Source organism: Andrographis paniculata, unplaced genomic scaffold (assembly GCF_009805555.1).
Source record: "Andrographis paniculata isolate CXL003 unplaced genomic scaffold, ASM980555v1 Contig34END, whole genome shotgun sequence".
NCBI lineage: Eukaryota > Viridiplantae > Streptophyta > Magnoliopsida > Lamiales > Acanthaceae > Andrographis > Andrographis paniculata.
In genome coordinates, this window is record NW_026137567.1 from 4,395,117 (window position 1) to 4,407,813 (window position 12,697).

Below are 12,697 nucleotides of genomic sequence, written 5' to 3' on the forward strand. Positions count from 1 at the left end.
CGGACTTACCATTTGTTTTAATTTGATGCAACTATGTTGATATATTAAAAATGAGAGTATTATACTTATATATAAAAAGTAGATCGAGCAGAGTATGGACTAGGGAGAGTGGACAACTCGCAAAGGAATGGCCCCAATTCCCAACTCAGTAAATTACGACACGTTTTTATATATATATATTCTGGTTTTTTAAGTAATGGATGAATGAACCTTCCCAGAAAGTAAAACGAATCTGTATCTGTGCATAAACAATTTCATCATTTGATTTGATTTATTTATGTTTTTCCTAAAAAACATGGGATGGAATGCCAACCCAAAAAGCCCCCAAAAAACGCCACGTCACGTCGGTACCAACAATTTCCCAAACGGATTAATCTGCTGCCTTTGGTAGGCAGCAGCCGCAGCCGCAGCCAAGATTAGGAACAGGGACGACGACGACGATGATGCCAACAATGCCCAGCATGTACCCTCTGCATTAAATGTTGTACCTTGGCCAATGCGATCGAAATATCCATGGCGGGTAGGTCTCTATTGCTGTCTACCAATCAGATCACCCACGGATTGTCTCCTTTTTGTTTTTAATTTCGATCCTGGTGAAAAAATATAAAGGGGGGAGGAAATGAAATCTAGTGGGCACCCCTGATTCAGTGCCGATTATATAAATTTTATATTAATGGAGAAGACAGAGGAAACCCTAATTGATGGTATAATTGTGGGTAGTGAATGAACAGTGACGAGTGGTAGAGTAGATTAGCAGTAGAGTAGGAATGAGTCGCGACGACGATGGTGGCACATCACAGTTTCGTTTTCCAGCAATAAAAACAAAGTGCTTGCATTTACTCACCCTGGGCTCACACGTAAACTCACTCTACACGCCGCCCCCCACCACTCTCTCTCTCTCTCTCTCTCTCTCTCTCTCTCTCTCTATACGTATACGTGTATGTATGTATAGGTTTTGGGGGTCTAGAAAGGTTGGCCACGTCAATGGAGCTGGGTGAAAGCCAACCACCGCTCGTCTGCCGTCCCCAGCGGGCTTAGCTGGCTGTCACTCGGGCTTTTGGCGGGGGCCCGCATGGGGTCCACTCGTCGTCTTCGCCCTCTCTCTCTCTGAGAGCAGAAGGAAGCAACTAGGGCTACAAACAAAGGGGATAGATATATATATATATATATATAATAAATTAGATGCATAAATACATCCATCCACTTGTGGTGATTTCGATTACATAAATTGATTATTTTATTCGCGATATTATATGTATGTATGTATGTTTGTATGTCTGTCTCTCTGTAGCTCTCTGTATGTATATTCTGTAGGGGTCTTTCTTCTTCAACGCTTCTCCAACTCCTTCTTCCTCCCATTTAAATTTTATCCATCCGTTCCCGATCTTTCCATCACGTTTTTTCTCCGACGGTTTTCTGCAAAGGTCTGTGTCTATGCGAGGGTAAATAGATACACAGCTGAGTAATTTTGCCCTATTTGAAAAGGGGGAAAAAAAAATGCCGGCGTGGTGGGGGAAAAGATCTGGTAAGAGCAAGGAATCGAAGAATTCCGAAAAGAGTTCGTCGGTGAAGAGCGAGAGGGAGGAGAGTGAGAACAAGGTCAGGAGCTTTGACGACGTTTTACTGCAGCGGCCATCGAGAAATTCGCCGCGAAGCAGCCGGGAATTTTCGTCAACGGGGCGGGAGCTTTTGGGGGGACGAAACTCGTCGGGGTTTTCAGGGTTTGATTCAGCTTCGTCGCTCGACAGAGGACTGCCGTTGCCCCGGCCGCCGTCGGAGCCGGCAAATGATCCGGGTCATGGAGTTGGGCTCGGATCCGGGTGGTCCGGTTCTGTTTCGAGCGTCAGTTCATCTGGGTCGTCCGATGATCATAATAATACCCACGCCACCGTCGATCATCCCACCGCCCGGTTGGTTTTTCTTATCTCTTCTCAGTTCTCCCCCAATTTTTAGGTATTCCGATTTGGAAACTTCGAATTTGTGGTGATTTAAATTGCTGGCTGATGTTTGTGATTGTTGATCCAATTAACCTATCGGCTGATTGGTTCTTTCTTTTCCATAAATCTTCGATTTGATTGAAGTTCCTCGATGTAATGTATGATTACTGAAATATTACTTCTCCGACATGAATTAGATTGTTAGAAAGCTTATGTTGAATCTCTATCAGTAGATTAGATGTGCAAATTTGCAACAATAATTGATTCATTGGCAGCTGCTGATATTATGAGCATCTTTGTGGCAGGGGACAGGGGGATAACAGATTAAGTCCGATAATGAGAAGCCCGGGGCGAGGGTCAAGGGGCACTGCAAATCCTACATCGCCTATTCATGCCCGCCTTAGCGGGATCAGTTTGGATTCTCCGGGATCGAAACAGGAATTCGAGGGTCATAGGTTGCCCCTTCCACCTGTTTCTCTTTCAAGCACTTCTTCGACACCAAGAAGTCCTGGAATATCTGAAAGCTCGAGCAGTCATTCTTCGAAGTGGAGGAAAGGGAAGCTTTTGGGAAGAGGCACTTTCGGGCATGTTTACCTTGGCTTCAATAGGTAATGGGAATTTATGCAAGAATTTGGAAACATTTCATTGATCCTAAAATGTCTATTAATTTAATGATCTTGTAATGGTTTTTTGGCAGTGAGAATGGGCAAATGTGTGCAATTAAAGAAGTCAAAGTTGTTTCAGATGATCAATGTTCGAAAGAAAGTCTCAAGCAGCTGAACCAGGTGTGGTTCGGACACTTAATCTATATCACTTTCCCTGTTTCACTTCAGTGTTGTAATTAATCTGATTGTTCGTGCAGGAAATAACATTGCTAAGTAAGCTTTCACATCCAAACATTGTGCAATACTACGGAAGTGATTTGGTAAGAGTTGGAAAGTTTGTCAGTTTTTTCTATTTCAAGAATGGCTATTGAGCACTATGTGACTAAGCTTACCTCTTTCCAGAGTGACCAAAGGCTATCGGTTTATTTGGAGTATGTTTCTGGAGGCTCCATCCATAAATTACTGCAAGAATATGGGTCGTTTGGGGAACCCGTTATACAAAACTATACCAGGCAGATTCTCTCTGGTCTGGCTTATTTACACGGACGCGATACAGTTCACAGGTGCCCGATCATTTCCCTCCACATGATCTCAATGTTCTGTTATTATACACGCTTTCGAGATTCTGATGTTTTTATAATTTCTTCTCTGCAGGGATATCAAAGGAGCAAACATACTGGTAGATCCCAACGGTGAAATAAAACTAGCCGACTTTGGAATGGCGAAGCATGTAAGCATTTTCTTCCTTTTTTTGTAATAAATAACTTGCTGGAACTAGGTAGGATAAATGTTATAAAGATGGATTAACATCATCTTCCAAAAATGGGTGTTTCGTGCGAATTACTTCAGAAATGATAACGGCGCTGCCAAAGCCAACTGTTTAAGAAACACTTATTTAAAACTAATTTGATAGGGAAAAAGTTAATAGTTTCTGCGTAGGCTAATATTCAGGTTTCCATGCATACATATGAACTTTCTAATTTAATAATTCTGTTTGACAGATAGCGACATGTTCATCGATGTTGTCCTTTAAAGGAAGCCCTTATTGGATGGCGCCTGAGGTCTGCCCCTCTCTCTTTATACATCCATTTTCGATTAAAAATAAATGGACACTCACAGGATACACTCGACAATTTTCAGGTGGTTATGAATACGAACGGTTACAGTCTTCCTGTGGATATATGGAGCTTAGGATGCACAGTTCTTGAAATGGCTACATCGAAGCCACCTTGGAGCCAATATGAAGGGGTTAGGCATTTCATATTCAATGTCTAGGTTGTGATGATTCGCAATGAAGTGGATTTGGGATTCGAAACTTTAGCAATTAATTTGTTTTAACAGGTTGCTGCAATATTTAAAATTGGGAACAGCAAAGATATGCCTGAGATCCCGGATCACCTATCTGCCGATGCAAAAAGTTTCATAAGGCTTTGCTTGCAGCGGGACCCTTCAGCAAGGCCAACAGCTACCCAGCTGCTCGGTCACCCTTTTGTTAGAAACCAAACTGCAGCACGAACTGCCAATGTCAATATAACACGAGAAGCATTTCCACGTGCCTTTGATGGAAGTCGCACTCCGGTAATTGTTAAGTTTATTTCTTTTAGTTTTTTCGGATGAACTGGTTTCGTAAAAGTTATGGGGCAATTATCTGGTGGATGAAAACTGCAATTTAGAGTTAATTTTGTGTTTCGATGCTTGATTTGTTGTGTAAACTTTTATTGCAGACTGCATTGGAGATGCATTCCAGCAGAACAAACGAGAGTTGTTTTGATCGAGGAGATGTTTCAAGATTAACGGTCCCGAGGACTCTATTAAGCCCCAGGTAAATACACACTAGGCTTACTTCGATTGTATTTGTTGCATTTTTTGGATTTTCCTCAAGATTGGAGTCTTGTTGCTTTCAGGGACCATGCTAGGACAATAACCTCATTGCCCGTGTCTCCCACTTCAAGCCCGTTACGTCACGATGCTGGAGCATCGTATAGAAACTTCTTCCTTTCCCCGCCTCATCCATACACTTCGACAACCCAAAGCAACCACACTTTCAACAACGATCACTTGGTATTTCCGTTAAAACCCAACTCAAGAAGCCCGATCGACCCATGGCTCGACATCCCACAGTATAGGGCTCAAGAACCTCTTAAATTCCCTACAAGAACTTTGCTATAGACCTTACTCACAGGAATCTTTCGAACACGCACAAATCCTCTACAATAACACGTGTGGAATAGCCACGATCGTGGGAGTTGTTGCTTTTATAAAGTTATGTTGCTAGGCTGGGAAGATTGATGAGTAGCAGCAGCATCTCATGTACATGAAATAGTCACAATAGAGTTGAAAAATGGGGGGATGCAGAAGGTTAATTGAATTTAACTCCCATTGTTACTACTCTACTCTGTAATTAGACCCTTTTGCTTCTTTTTTCCTCATGATGTTCATGTATAAACCAAGAAACTGCTGCTAATATCTAAGCTGGGGGAGAGCTTCTGTTGTCGTATAATGGTGGGATGCCGATCAAGAATGAATTTTTATAAAGAACCAAAAACTGCTGCTAGTGAATTGCTTGAAGTGAATGACACAACAGCTTAACATTATCAGTTTATAGTAATTGGCAGCTGATTTTTCTAACATTCATACAATATAATTTGACATCACCTGTGTCGCCTTCTTGCATCGATTAAATTCTCTCATAATCGAGCTTTTCTGACTGCATTCGGCAATGTAGATTTAGAAACCAGCCGTTTTGTGTTGATGAATTGTATAATGAGAAGTTCAGGATGAAGATCTAAGTACCTTGATAAGCATGTCTGTGGGAAGCCAAGCTGGAGCTGTTGGTATTCCAACCCAAGCAACCTGCAACCAGAGACGATATGAACAAGGCATTACAGATGTAGGCATAGAAATTGAAAGCAACAAGTACCAAAATCATGATGAACTTACTAATGCATATTCGCCTGTATCAAATATGCGCAAGTCAAGCACCTAACGAACCATCAAATGTTAGGCGAATGGTGGAAAAAGCAATGACCTAATTGAATCCATAATGGCCAGAACAGTCTCTATCGTACCTCTCCCCGATCTTCATATATGTAATCCAAACCTCTGTAATACGGTGGGTGCCCTACGGACAAATACTGAAACAGAGGGAATTGCATCAATGTCTTCTGCCCTACGAATTGATCACCAACGCATTTATTGATTAAATCATTGCCTTGCTTGGATGTATGCTTACATTTATACTGTTGAGGTACTTTTCCTTGTCCACTCTAACAATTTGACCTTTCTTCACTGCCAAAAATCACAAAACCAACCATAGTGAATAGAAATCGACGATCGTGGTTTTATGGTGCAGAACTGCGAGATCAAACCCTACGAATACTGACTGGAGTAAACAGGCTTCTTTGGCGGCGACTTCGGAGCTGCCGCTGAGGATGCAGAAGACTGCGCATTAGAGGAATCTTCTTTAACCTGTGGCGCGGCTGCTTCTGAAGCTTTGTCATTCTGCGACGGTTCTGAGGACTTCACTGCTTTGATCACACAAAGTCGTGCAGGAATTCGTCTCCGGTTTTGTGTGAATGGCGTCGAGATTATGGCGGCATAGGAGCTGGTGTGTGTGAGAGCTGCTGCAGCGAAAGCCATGGAAGGCTCAGTTTGGTTCAGAGTCTCTACGTGGAAGATAAGGCGCGGCCACTCTCTTTATTTTCTAGTAATACTAAACATTTTTCATATTTCATGACTAATTTCGTTGTATTTAATGAAAAATATTTTATATTTATTTTATTAACAATTGTATATTATTAAATAAAAATAAATAAATAAATAAATATTTAATTGGATATTTACGAAAGAAAATTTATTTACAAGTAAAAAAATTTTAGACAAAATTTTTAGAAAAAATATACAGATGAATTTTTCATATTAACTCTAAAATTGATATTTTTTAATTATATTAAATACAAAGAATACATAATGATATAAAATTAAATATGCCATACATATATAATTATACATAATATTTTTATGTCAAATAATTAATTTCTAGACGGTGGACCAAAATTATAGTAATTTCATACTATATAAAAATACAGTATATATTAAGAAAAAATAATAAAAATAATATTACTTATATTTTATAATATTATTATAATAGTAATATATTTGTGAAAAGAATTATACCGTATTTTTAATTGTTAAGTACAGAAGAAGGAAAAAAAAATAAAGAAAAAAGGTAAATGATACCACCGGAAGGAGAGAAGGAAAGAGTACATTTTGGTTGTACCAGGCAAAATTGATATTTTCTCTTCGTTAAAATAAGATCCATTATGATCACCACTCCTCCCGACGACTAGCAACGACGCCCCTACCGTCGCGGCGGCCGCGCCGCCGGGGAAATGGTCCAAACAGTAGTTACACTAATTCTTCTCATCTGCTTTGAGGTTGCCGAGGACCCTACGACGTGGAAGCATCTATGGGCACGGCCAGCCTTCTTCACGATTCTAGGGTTCCTAATTTTCTCCTTCCTCTAGAGCATCTCGAGTCCATGGTCACGGCGGAGTTAGGCAGCGGTGGATTCATAATCTCGGCTTATACGGTGTTCGGTCCCTTCTAGGGCTCCTGGTAACTCCTCAGCTGTCCTATCTATCTCACCTGCATGAAACTCGTCTATATTTTCATTCTTTCTTCCCTCTTCGCCCTTGCCCTTGCCCTTGCCCATTGTTGTCAGGAGAGAGAGGAAGAGCAGCCCTCACTACAGGTAACTTTTTTTTTTTTTCCTTTGTTATGTTTTGGTTTTTTCTCGTTTCTATGTGATTATACTTCTTTTGTTGGTTCTTTCTTATTCAGTTGTTAAAGGTGCTGTGATCTCTTCCAATTTTAAGCCACCCTTATATATAGTTGGATTGTTACAATGGGATGTCAGAGGGAACAAATCTGAATTTTTTGCAATATGGCACCTGACGTACATATATTGTTTTACTTCTCAGTGCCTGTGGAGCTTAGTATTGAGCAGTTAAAGCCATGGCCGACGATTCCAGGAATGCCCATGCCACTGATGCCAGAGCCTTATCTGCTGATGCAGCTTTCAGATGGTCTTCTTTGCCTCTCAAGAGGAGGTTCTCTTGTATATCCTCGCCGCTACGTCAGGTTAGAACACCAGTGCTTGCTGTTACTGTTTTAGGCAATCAAATAATTACACAAGTATTCAGTCCACCCAATTCAGTAGTTCTAGCTGATAATTCGGTTACTATTATATTATATGTAGCTATTCTTCCATTTGTCTTTAAATTGCATCCTTCACTTTGAGAAAGTGTTTATTTGCTTGTTGAGGCTTTTGCATTTTAACTCGTGTCGTGAACTTGCCTAGAGATTGATTCTCGGTGAGGGGCAAGGATGAACCAACTGTGATGCAGTTACTTTTTTCTTATATGCCATCTGCGTCATTGTTTCATTTAATTTCTGTTCTAGTAAATTACAAAATCCTAATTTTCATTGAGCTCGCAAAAATAATCCTTAAAGTCATGGCTGTCAGAGGGCTGGTCTTATGCCATGTGATTCCGCTGCACAGACTGATTTGCCATTCCAAAAAGGCAATGGGAGTGGTAGTAATTTTTTCTTTCTACCTTAAATCGAGAAGCAATGGGGGATGTTCCCCTTTTCCTGTTTCCCACTCTTCCTCCACATTTAATATACGTGTATATTTAATGAAAGTCATTGGAGAACGGACATCCTGAAGCTAGTCTATGATACATTTGTTTCTTTGTTATACTATGCAATTGTTTGCTAGTTCATCAACTTTTCGCATCAAATAATTTTCTTCATGATTTCTTCCGAAGGTCTTTTCTTTCTTTCTTTTCTAATTTCCTCTTTTATTGGCTCAAAATTTTCTTTTTCTTTTTCTTTTTGTTAGAATATATTAAATTGAAAGAAATTTGCAGTTGATATAGCCATTACTTTTGGTATATTTGGTATAACTATAAAAATTCAAACTAGCAACTTTGATATCTGTTGAAACTAGTGGTTAGTTAGTCGAAGCATTTTGAACGCTTATATATTTTACTTTTATTTTTTTGAGAAACACTAGTGGAATAGATATTTTCGTTATGATACAATTTCCATTGCGTATAATATTATGCTTCCTTCACTCCATGACTCTAAGAGCTTTCACACCATAGTGCTTCAGAGACAATTAAATTACCATATTTTGAGTTGGCATTCCAAATTATTCTAATTTCCAGCAGTAACTGCTGTCTACAGGTCTTGTTGGATACAACTGAAATTTGCTCTATCAATATGACCACTTCCTTTACTGGAAGGGAGCATCTGCCTACCAATGTTGGGAAACAAATGGTAAATGCTATTGATGTGGCTTAATAAGGATCCATGCTTTACATATTCATTAATGACGATTTTTTTATAATATCTTGTTCCTTTGAACTTATTACTTGCTTCATTATTCTCTAGGAAATATTTTTGCTCTGGCTAAAGCATTGCCTAAGAATGAGTGTACCTGCCTAAGAATGAAATAGAATAAATGAAATGACAGAAGTGCCCATATTACATCTATTGCAAAAAAGGTTTATTTTTGTCCGCTTGATTGTGCTCATGTCACAGTCACACAGGCGTACATAAATGACATTGAAACTGATTTTCTAAAAAACCATGTTGAAATTACCTGACATCCAAATATTGTGTTATTTGAAGTTCTTAATGAACGCATTTGTTTGTACTCTACTCTTTTGCATTTTGTGATGGCTTCGCGAGAGTTAAAAAGTGCAACTTAGATGTCACATACTTAAAATCAATTGAATGATCTTGAAATTGAAAGTAACATGTCTTATTATCTTGGTAGCTAACCAGGCATTGCCCTCTATTAGGCTACTTGTTTCTCCTCTCATCTACTTAAATTTGCATATTGTATTTGATATGATCTAAGTATATATAAAAATAACATTTACATCATGATAACTTGACCTTTTTAATTTAGTATCACATAGAAGAACAAGGAAAGAAAGATCATGGAATGAATAGTTGTTGGTGACATACTTTGGATATATAATTGTTTTATAGAATATGAAGAAAAGTTGGATTGGCTTTTCTGTTTCAATCTACTTAGTAAAGAAACATTACATTGAAATGTACCTTTGTAAGCTTCTTAGTGTTGCAAGATTAATTATACTCTAATAGAATCGAAGGTATACACAATGCTACGCTCTGTAACAAGTTGTCAAGCCCAGTTCATTACTTTATTAGCTTCTGCTAATCATAGTTATGCTGCATACCATGGTCCTTGGAATGTCTCAAAAACCTTAAGTTACCAGTCTTTGTGCGATCACACCATGTGCTAGTGAATTATGGAGAGTGCTCTTTAATTTTTATGGAAGCAATATAAAAATCCACTCCCTTGAAGGTGTTATTTTCGTTATTGTGTTATACCTAATTGCTTCCATTTTTACTGGACCTCTGAGTTCTCTTTCTTGTATTTTGGTTGATTATCCCATTTTCTGTATGTATATGCACATAAATTCTATTTTGGCCACCTTTTATTGTTCTTCAACTGGAATTTCTTAATTTAGATATTCAATATATAGATATGTGGAGTTATATTATTGATTAAATTCTGTGAAATTATATTTTGAACGATGAATCACTTAATGCATTGAGATTGTTGTTAAATACTGCCATAAAAAAATTTTAAAAAATAAAAATAAAAAATAGAGCATGGGTGTATTGGTTTGAAGTATTTCTATACTTATCTATTTTTATTGTTAGGAACCAGTTGTGTGAGTGTTTGGTTAAATTTTGCGTTGTAATTTGATATGGTTCGCATTAGACTAGACAATGTTGGCTTACCATGATTAGTACATTTTTTTGGGTATATTGCTCTCTATACCATTGATACCTAATTCGTAAAATTAATTTTTCTATTGATTGACATAATTTACCTCTCTCTTAATGATAGAAAAGTAAAGATGCCTTCATAGTTGAGCTTACTTATTAAGAAAATGATCCACCCCTTCTTTCCCCCCATTTTGGATAACTGCTATGTAGGATGTAGGCTGTGAATATTTTGATGATGACACGTAAGCTCCTATAACAGCAACGTAGCAATATCCGTTAAAATTGCAACAAAGGGATTAGATTTGCATGAAATCAATAGAAATGAGACCAATTTTGTACAAAAAGTTATAACGGGATTAATTTTGCAGTGACTTACTTATTTTGAGACTAAAATTCTATTTCTCTAACCAATTTCAATTTATGCAATCATGTCCACATTCACTTTCAATCCCTGCACCTGATTATTATATTTCTTGGAATTATCTTGAAACCATCCTACAAACAATGCTTGCAGTTTCCCTCTTTTGTTAATAAACTATGTTGTAAGGAAGTATGGTGCTTTTGTAACACATTTTAGGTGCACAGGCATTAAATTCTTGTTAGGACTGCGGAAGGAACGGTGCTGAATTATATTAAATGTATCTTTAACTCACCTCCCGCGTTAGATTTTTGGTTAATAATAAGTATTTCTTCGTCGAGAGTGAACCAAAGTAAATGTGGGGTATATCTATAGTGAAATTGAGCTGACGCGTGGAAGAGAGTTCTCGAGGACTTTTGTATCCTTTATTATTTGGTTTCATATACAACCTAAAGGCAGATTCATTAAATATGCGGATTTTTGTAATATGGCCTCGTTGTCATACAATTGCTTTTTTTTTTTTTTTTTTTACAGCTATACCACTGTGCATATAATTTTATCGACCCCCTCTATATATATTGGACTCGGGGGCATTTCCAAGAAGACACCAGAAGGGGTCTTGTGGCTGAGTTTCTGCGGCAATGGCCTACAAACTACATGGTGGTGAAAGGAGAAAGACAAGGAATTCTAACAAATCTCACTGGACACTCGGTGAAGATGCGATCCTGATTAACCTTGTCCGGAGACACGGTCCGGGGAGTTGGGACTATATCGCAAGCCATTTCAGGGGAAGAACAGGTGCCCTTCTTTGTTTCTTCCTGCGTCTCCGTAAAATTGATTGTTAGAATTGCGCTTGAGTTTTAATTAGTGTGGTTTTGTTGATTTTGCTACGGTAACAGGGAAGAGTTGTAGGTTGCGCTGGATAAATCAACTGAATCCTGAAGTTAATAGGTTACCATTTTCTGAAGACGAACAAGCCAAGATTCTTGAACTTCAAAAGGAGTTCGGGAACAAATGGTCTGCCATGGCAAAGCACTTCCCCGGCCGAACAGACAATCAATTGAAAAACCAGTACCATGTAATGATGGGGAGTTACTCTAAACCTACCGGTGCATCTTCTGGCTCTCACCCCCCTGCCCCTCCTAGGAGAGAACCAACAGGTTTGTTTGTTGTCCTTTTTATGACGACTTTTCTACATTTTATATTGTTAATTCACAATTTGTCCTATGTTTCTTCGCCAGGAAATTATTACAGTTGGTTCGGTCCCTCCTTCACTGGGATGGCTGCGACTGCTGAAGCAGGGCCATCGTTCAGCGCTAATCTGGATAACCTCATGAACAACTCCCAAATGTCTGGCCAGAACAATCCTGTCTTGTCCTATGGTACTTCTTCCTCTGCCCCGGTGGCTCAGCCCCAGCAAGAAGCAGCAGGCGTAGAGGCAACTAAATTCTTCGACTTTATGGGAGTTGGAGCTTCTGAGTGAAGTGCTGGTGTTGTTTGTTGTGTTGGTCTTTTCAATTGTGTCGCGAGTAGGAATAATGTGAATGCACATTTCTGATGTTCGGATTTGTGCCTGGAGTTGTAATCTTGCATCGTTACTTTGTGTTTTGTTTTTGTTTTGTCGTGTCAAGTCAGGTGTCGAGTCAGGTCGGGTCAGGTCTCGGGTTTCTGTTGCTCCTGAGGCTCCAAGTTTGTTCTTGCTTTCAATAATCTAGTGGTGAAATGAATGATTCAGTGTTTGTTCTTCTTCCATTTCAACTACTGTATTGTATTGATGCTTGATTTGCTATCTGTTCATCATGTTCTTGGGGCTGGGCTTCTGCCATTTTTAATTTTATTTTTATTTTTATTTTTATTTATTAATGAAGAGGAGATGGTATTGGTATGGTGATGGATGGTTTCAGGTGTTTCAATTACAGGGAAAAGCTGCATTCAGTCAGTATCTGGTGTCTGCAAATTTG

General features: G+C 38.8%; 3 protein-coding genes across 5 annotated transcripts; 2 read left to right on the top strand and 1 right to left on the bottom strand.

Annotated features, from left to right (window-relative positions):
• The first annotated feature begins 1,210 nt into the window (after positions 1–1,210).
• Positions 1,211–5,013, top strand: LOC127248554 (mitogen-activated protein kinase kinase kinase 3). The gene is made up of 11 exons (XM_051270941.1): positions 1,211–1,910; positions 2,243–2,545; positions 2,635–2,722; positions 2,800–2,862; positions 2,945–3,105; positions 3,197–3,272; positions 3,544–3,603; positions 3,683–3,790; positions 3,884–4,120; positions 4,267–4,364; positions 4,447–5,013. The coding sequence occupies exons 1-11, from the start codon at positions 1,498–1,500 to the stop codon at positions 4,709–4,711; spliced, it is 1,872 nt and encodes a 623-aa protein (XP_051126898.1). The 5' UTR covers positions 1,211–1,497; the 3' UTR covers positions 4,712–5,013.
• Positions 5,014–5,091: 78 nt separating this feature from the next.
• LOC127248555 (NAD(P)H-quinone oxidoreductase subunit O, chloroplastic) lies at positions 5,092–6,181 on the bottom strand. Its single transcript, XM_051270942.1, has 6 exons — positions 5,926–6,181; positions 5,775–5,830; positions 5,611–5,676; positions 5,483–5,524; positions 5,336–5,395; positions 5,092–5,249 (listed from the first exon to the last, which is right to left on the bottom strand). Exons 1-6 carry the CDS (start codon positions 6,179–6,181, stop codon positions 5,220–5,222), a joined length of 510 nt encoding a protein of 169 aa, XP_051126899.1. The 3' UTR covers positions 5,092–5,219.
• A 591-nt stretch (positions 6,182–6,772) lies between these two features.
• On the top strand, positions 6,773–12,561 carry LOC127248795 (transcription factor CSA-like). Of its 3 annotated transcripts, XM_051271327.1 has the most exons (7): positions 6,773–7,159; positions 7,266–7,295; positions 7,525–7,684; positions 8,795–8,887; positions 11,271–11,534; positions 11,636–11,896; positions 11,978–12,561. In XM_051271327.1, exons 5-7 carry the CDS (start codon positions 11,378–11,380, stop codon positions 12,217–12,219), a joined length of 660 nt encoding a protein of 219 aa, XP_051127284.1. In that variant the 5' UTR covers positions 6,773–7,159; positions 7,266–7,295; positions 7,525–7,684; positions 8,795–8,887; positions 11,271–11,377; the 3' UTR covers positions 12,220–12,561. The 3 variants fall into 3 exon arrangements, with proteins under 3 accessions (XP_051127284.1, XP_051127285.1, XP_051127283.1); XM_051271328.1 differs by having other exon boundaries at positions 6,773–7,295; positions 8,779–8,887; XM_051271326.1 differs by having other exon boundaries at positions 6,773–7,295.
• The last annotated feature ends 136 nt before the right edge of the window (positions 12,562–12,697 follow it).

What these genes read in the sequence shown, in the direction of transcription:
- LOC127248554 (XM_051270941.1), top strand. Translation starts at nt 1,498, where the DNA reads ATGCCGGCGTGGTGGGGGAAAAGATCTGGTAAGAGCAAGGAATCGAAG. An exon ending in GTTTACCTTGGCTTCAATAG is followed by an intron (nt 2,546 to 2,634) that starts GTAATGGGAATT and finishes GTTTTTTGGCAG; the next exon opens with TGAGAATGGGCAAATGTGTG. An exon ending in ACTTTGGAATGGCGAAGCAT is followed by an intron (nt 3,273 to 3,543) that starts GTAAGCATTTTC and finishes TCTGTTTGACAG; the next exon opens with ATAGCGACATGTTCATCGAT.
- LOC127248795 (XM_051271328.1), top strand. Translation starts at nt 11,378, where the DNA reads ATGGCCTACAAACTACATGGTGGTGAAAGGAGAAAGACAAGGAATTCT. An exon ending in CCATTTCAGGGGAAGAACAG is followed by an intron (nt 11,535 to 11,635) that starts GTGCCCTTCTTT and finishes CTACGGTAACAG; the next exon opens with GGAAGAGTTGTAGGTTGCGC. An exon ending in TCCTAGGAGAGAACCAACAG is followed by an intron (nt 11,897 to 11,977) that starts GTTTGTTTGTTG and finishes TTTCTTCGCCAG; the next exon opens with GAAATTATTACAGTTGGTTC.
- LOC127248555 (XM_051270942.1), bottom strand. Translation starts at nt 6,181, where the DNA reads ATGGCTTTCGCTGCAGCAGCTCTCACACACACCAGCTCCTATGCCGCC. An exon ending in AAAGAAGCCTGTTTACTCCA is followed by an intron (nt 5,831 to 5,925) that starts GTCAGTATTCGT and finishes GATTTTTGGCAG; the next exon opens with TGAAGAAAGGTCAAATTGTT. An exon ending in TATATGAAGATCGGGGAGAG is followed by an intron (nt 5,525 to 5,610) that starts GTACGATAGAGA and finishes ATGGTTCGTTAG; the next exon opens with GTGCTTGACTTGCGCATATT.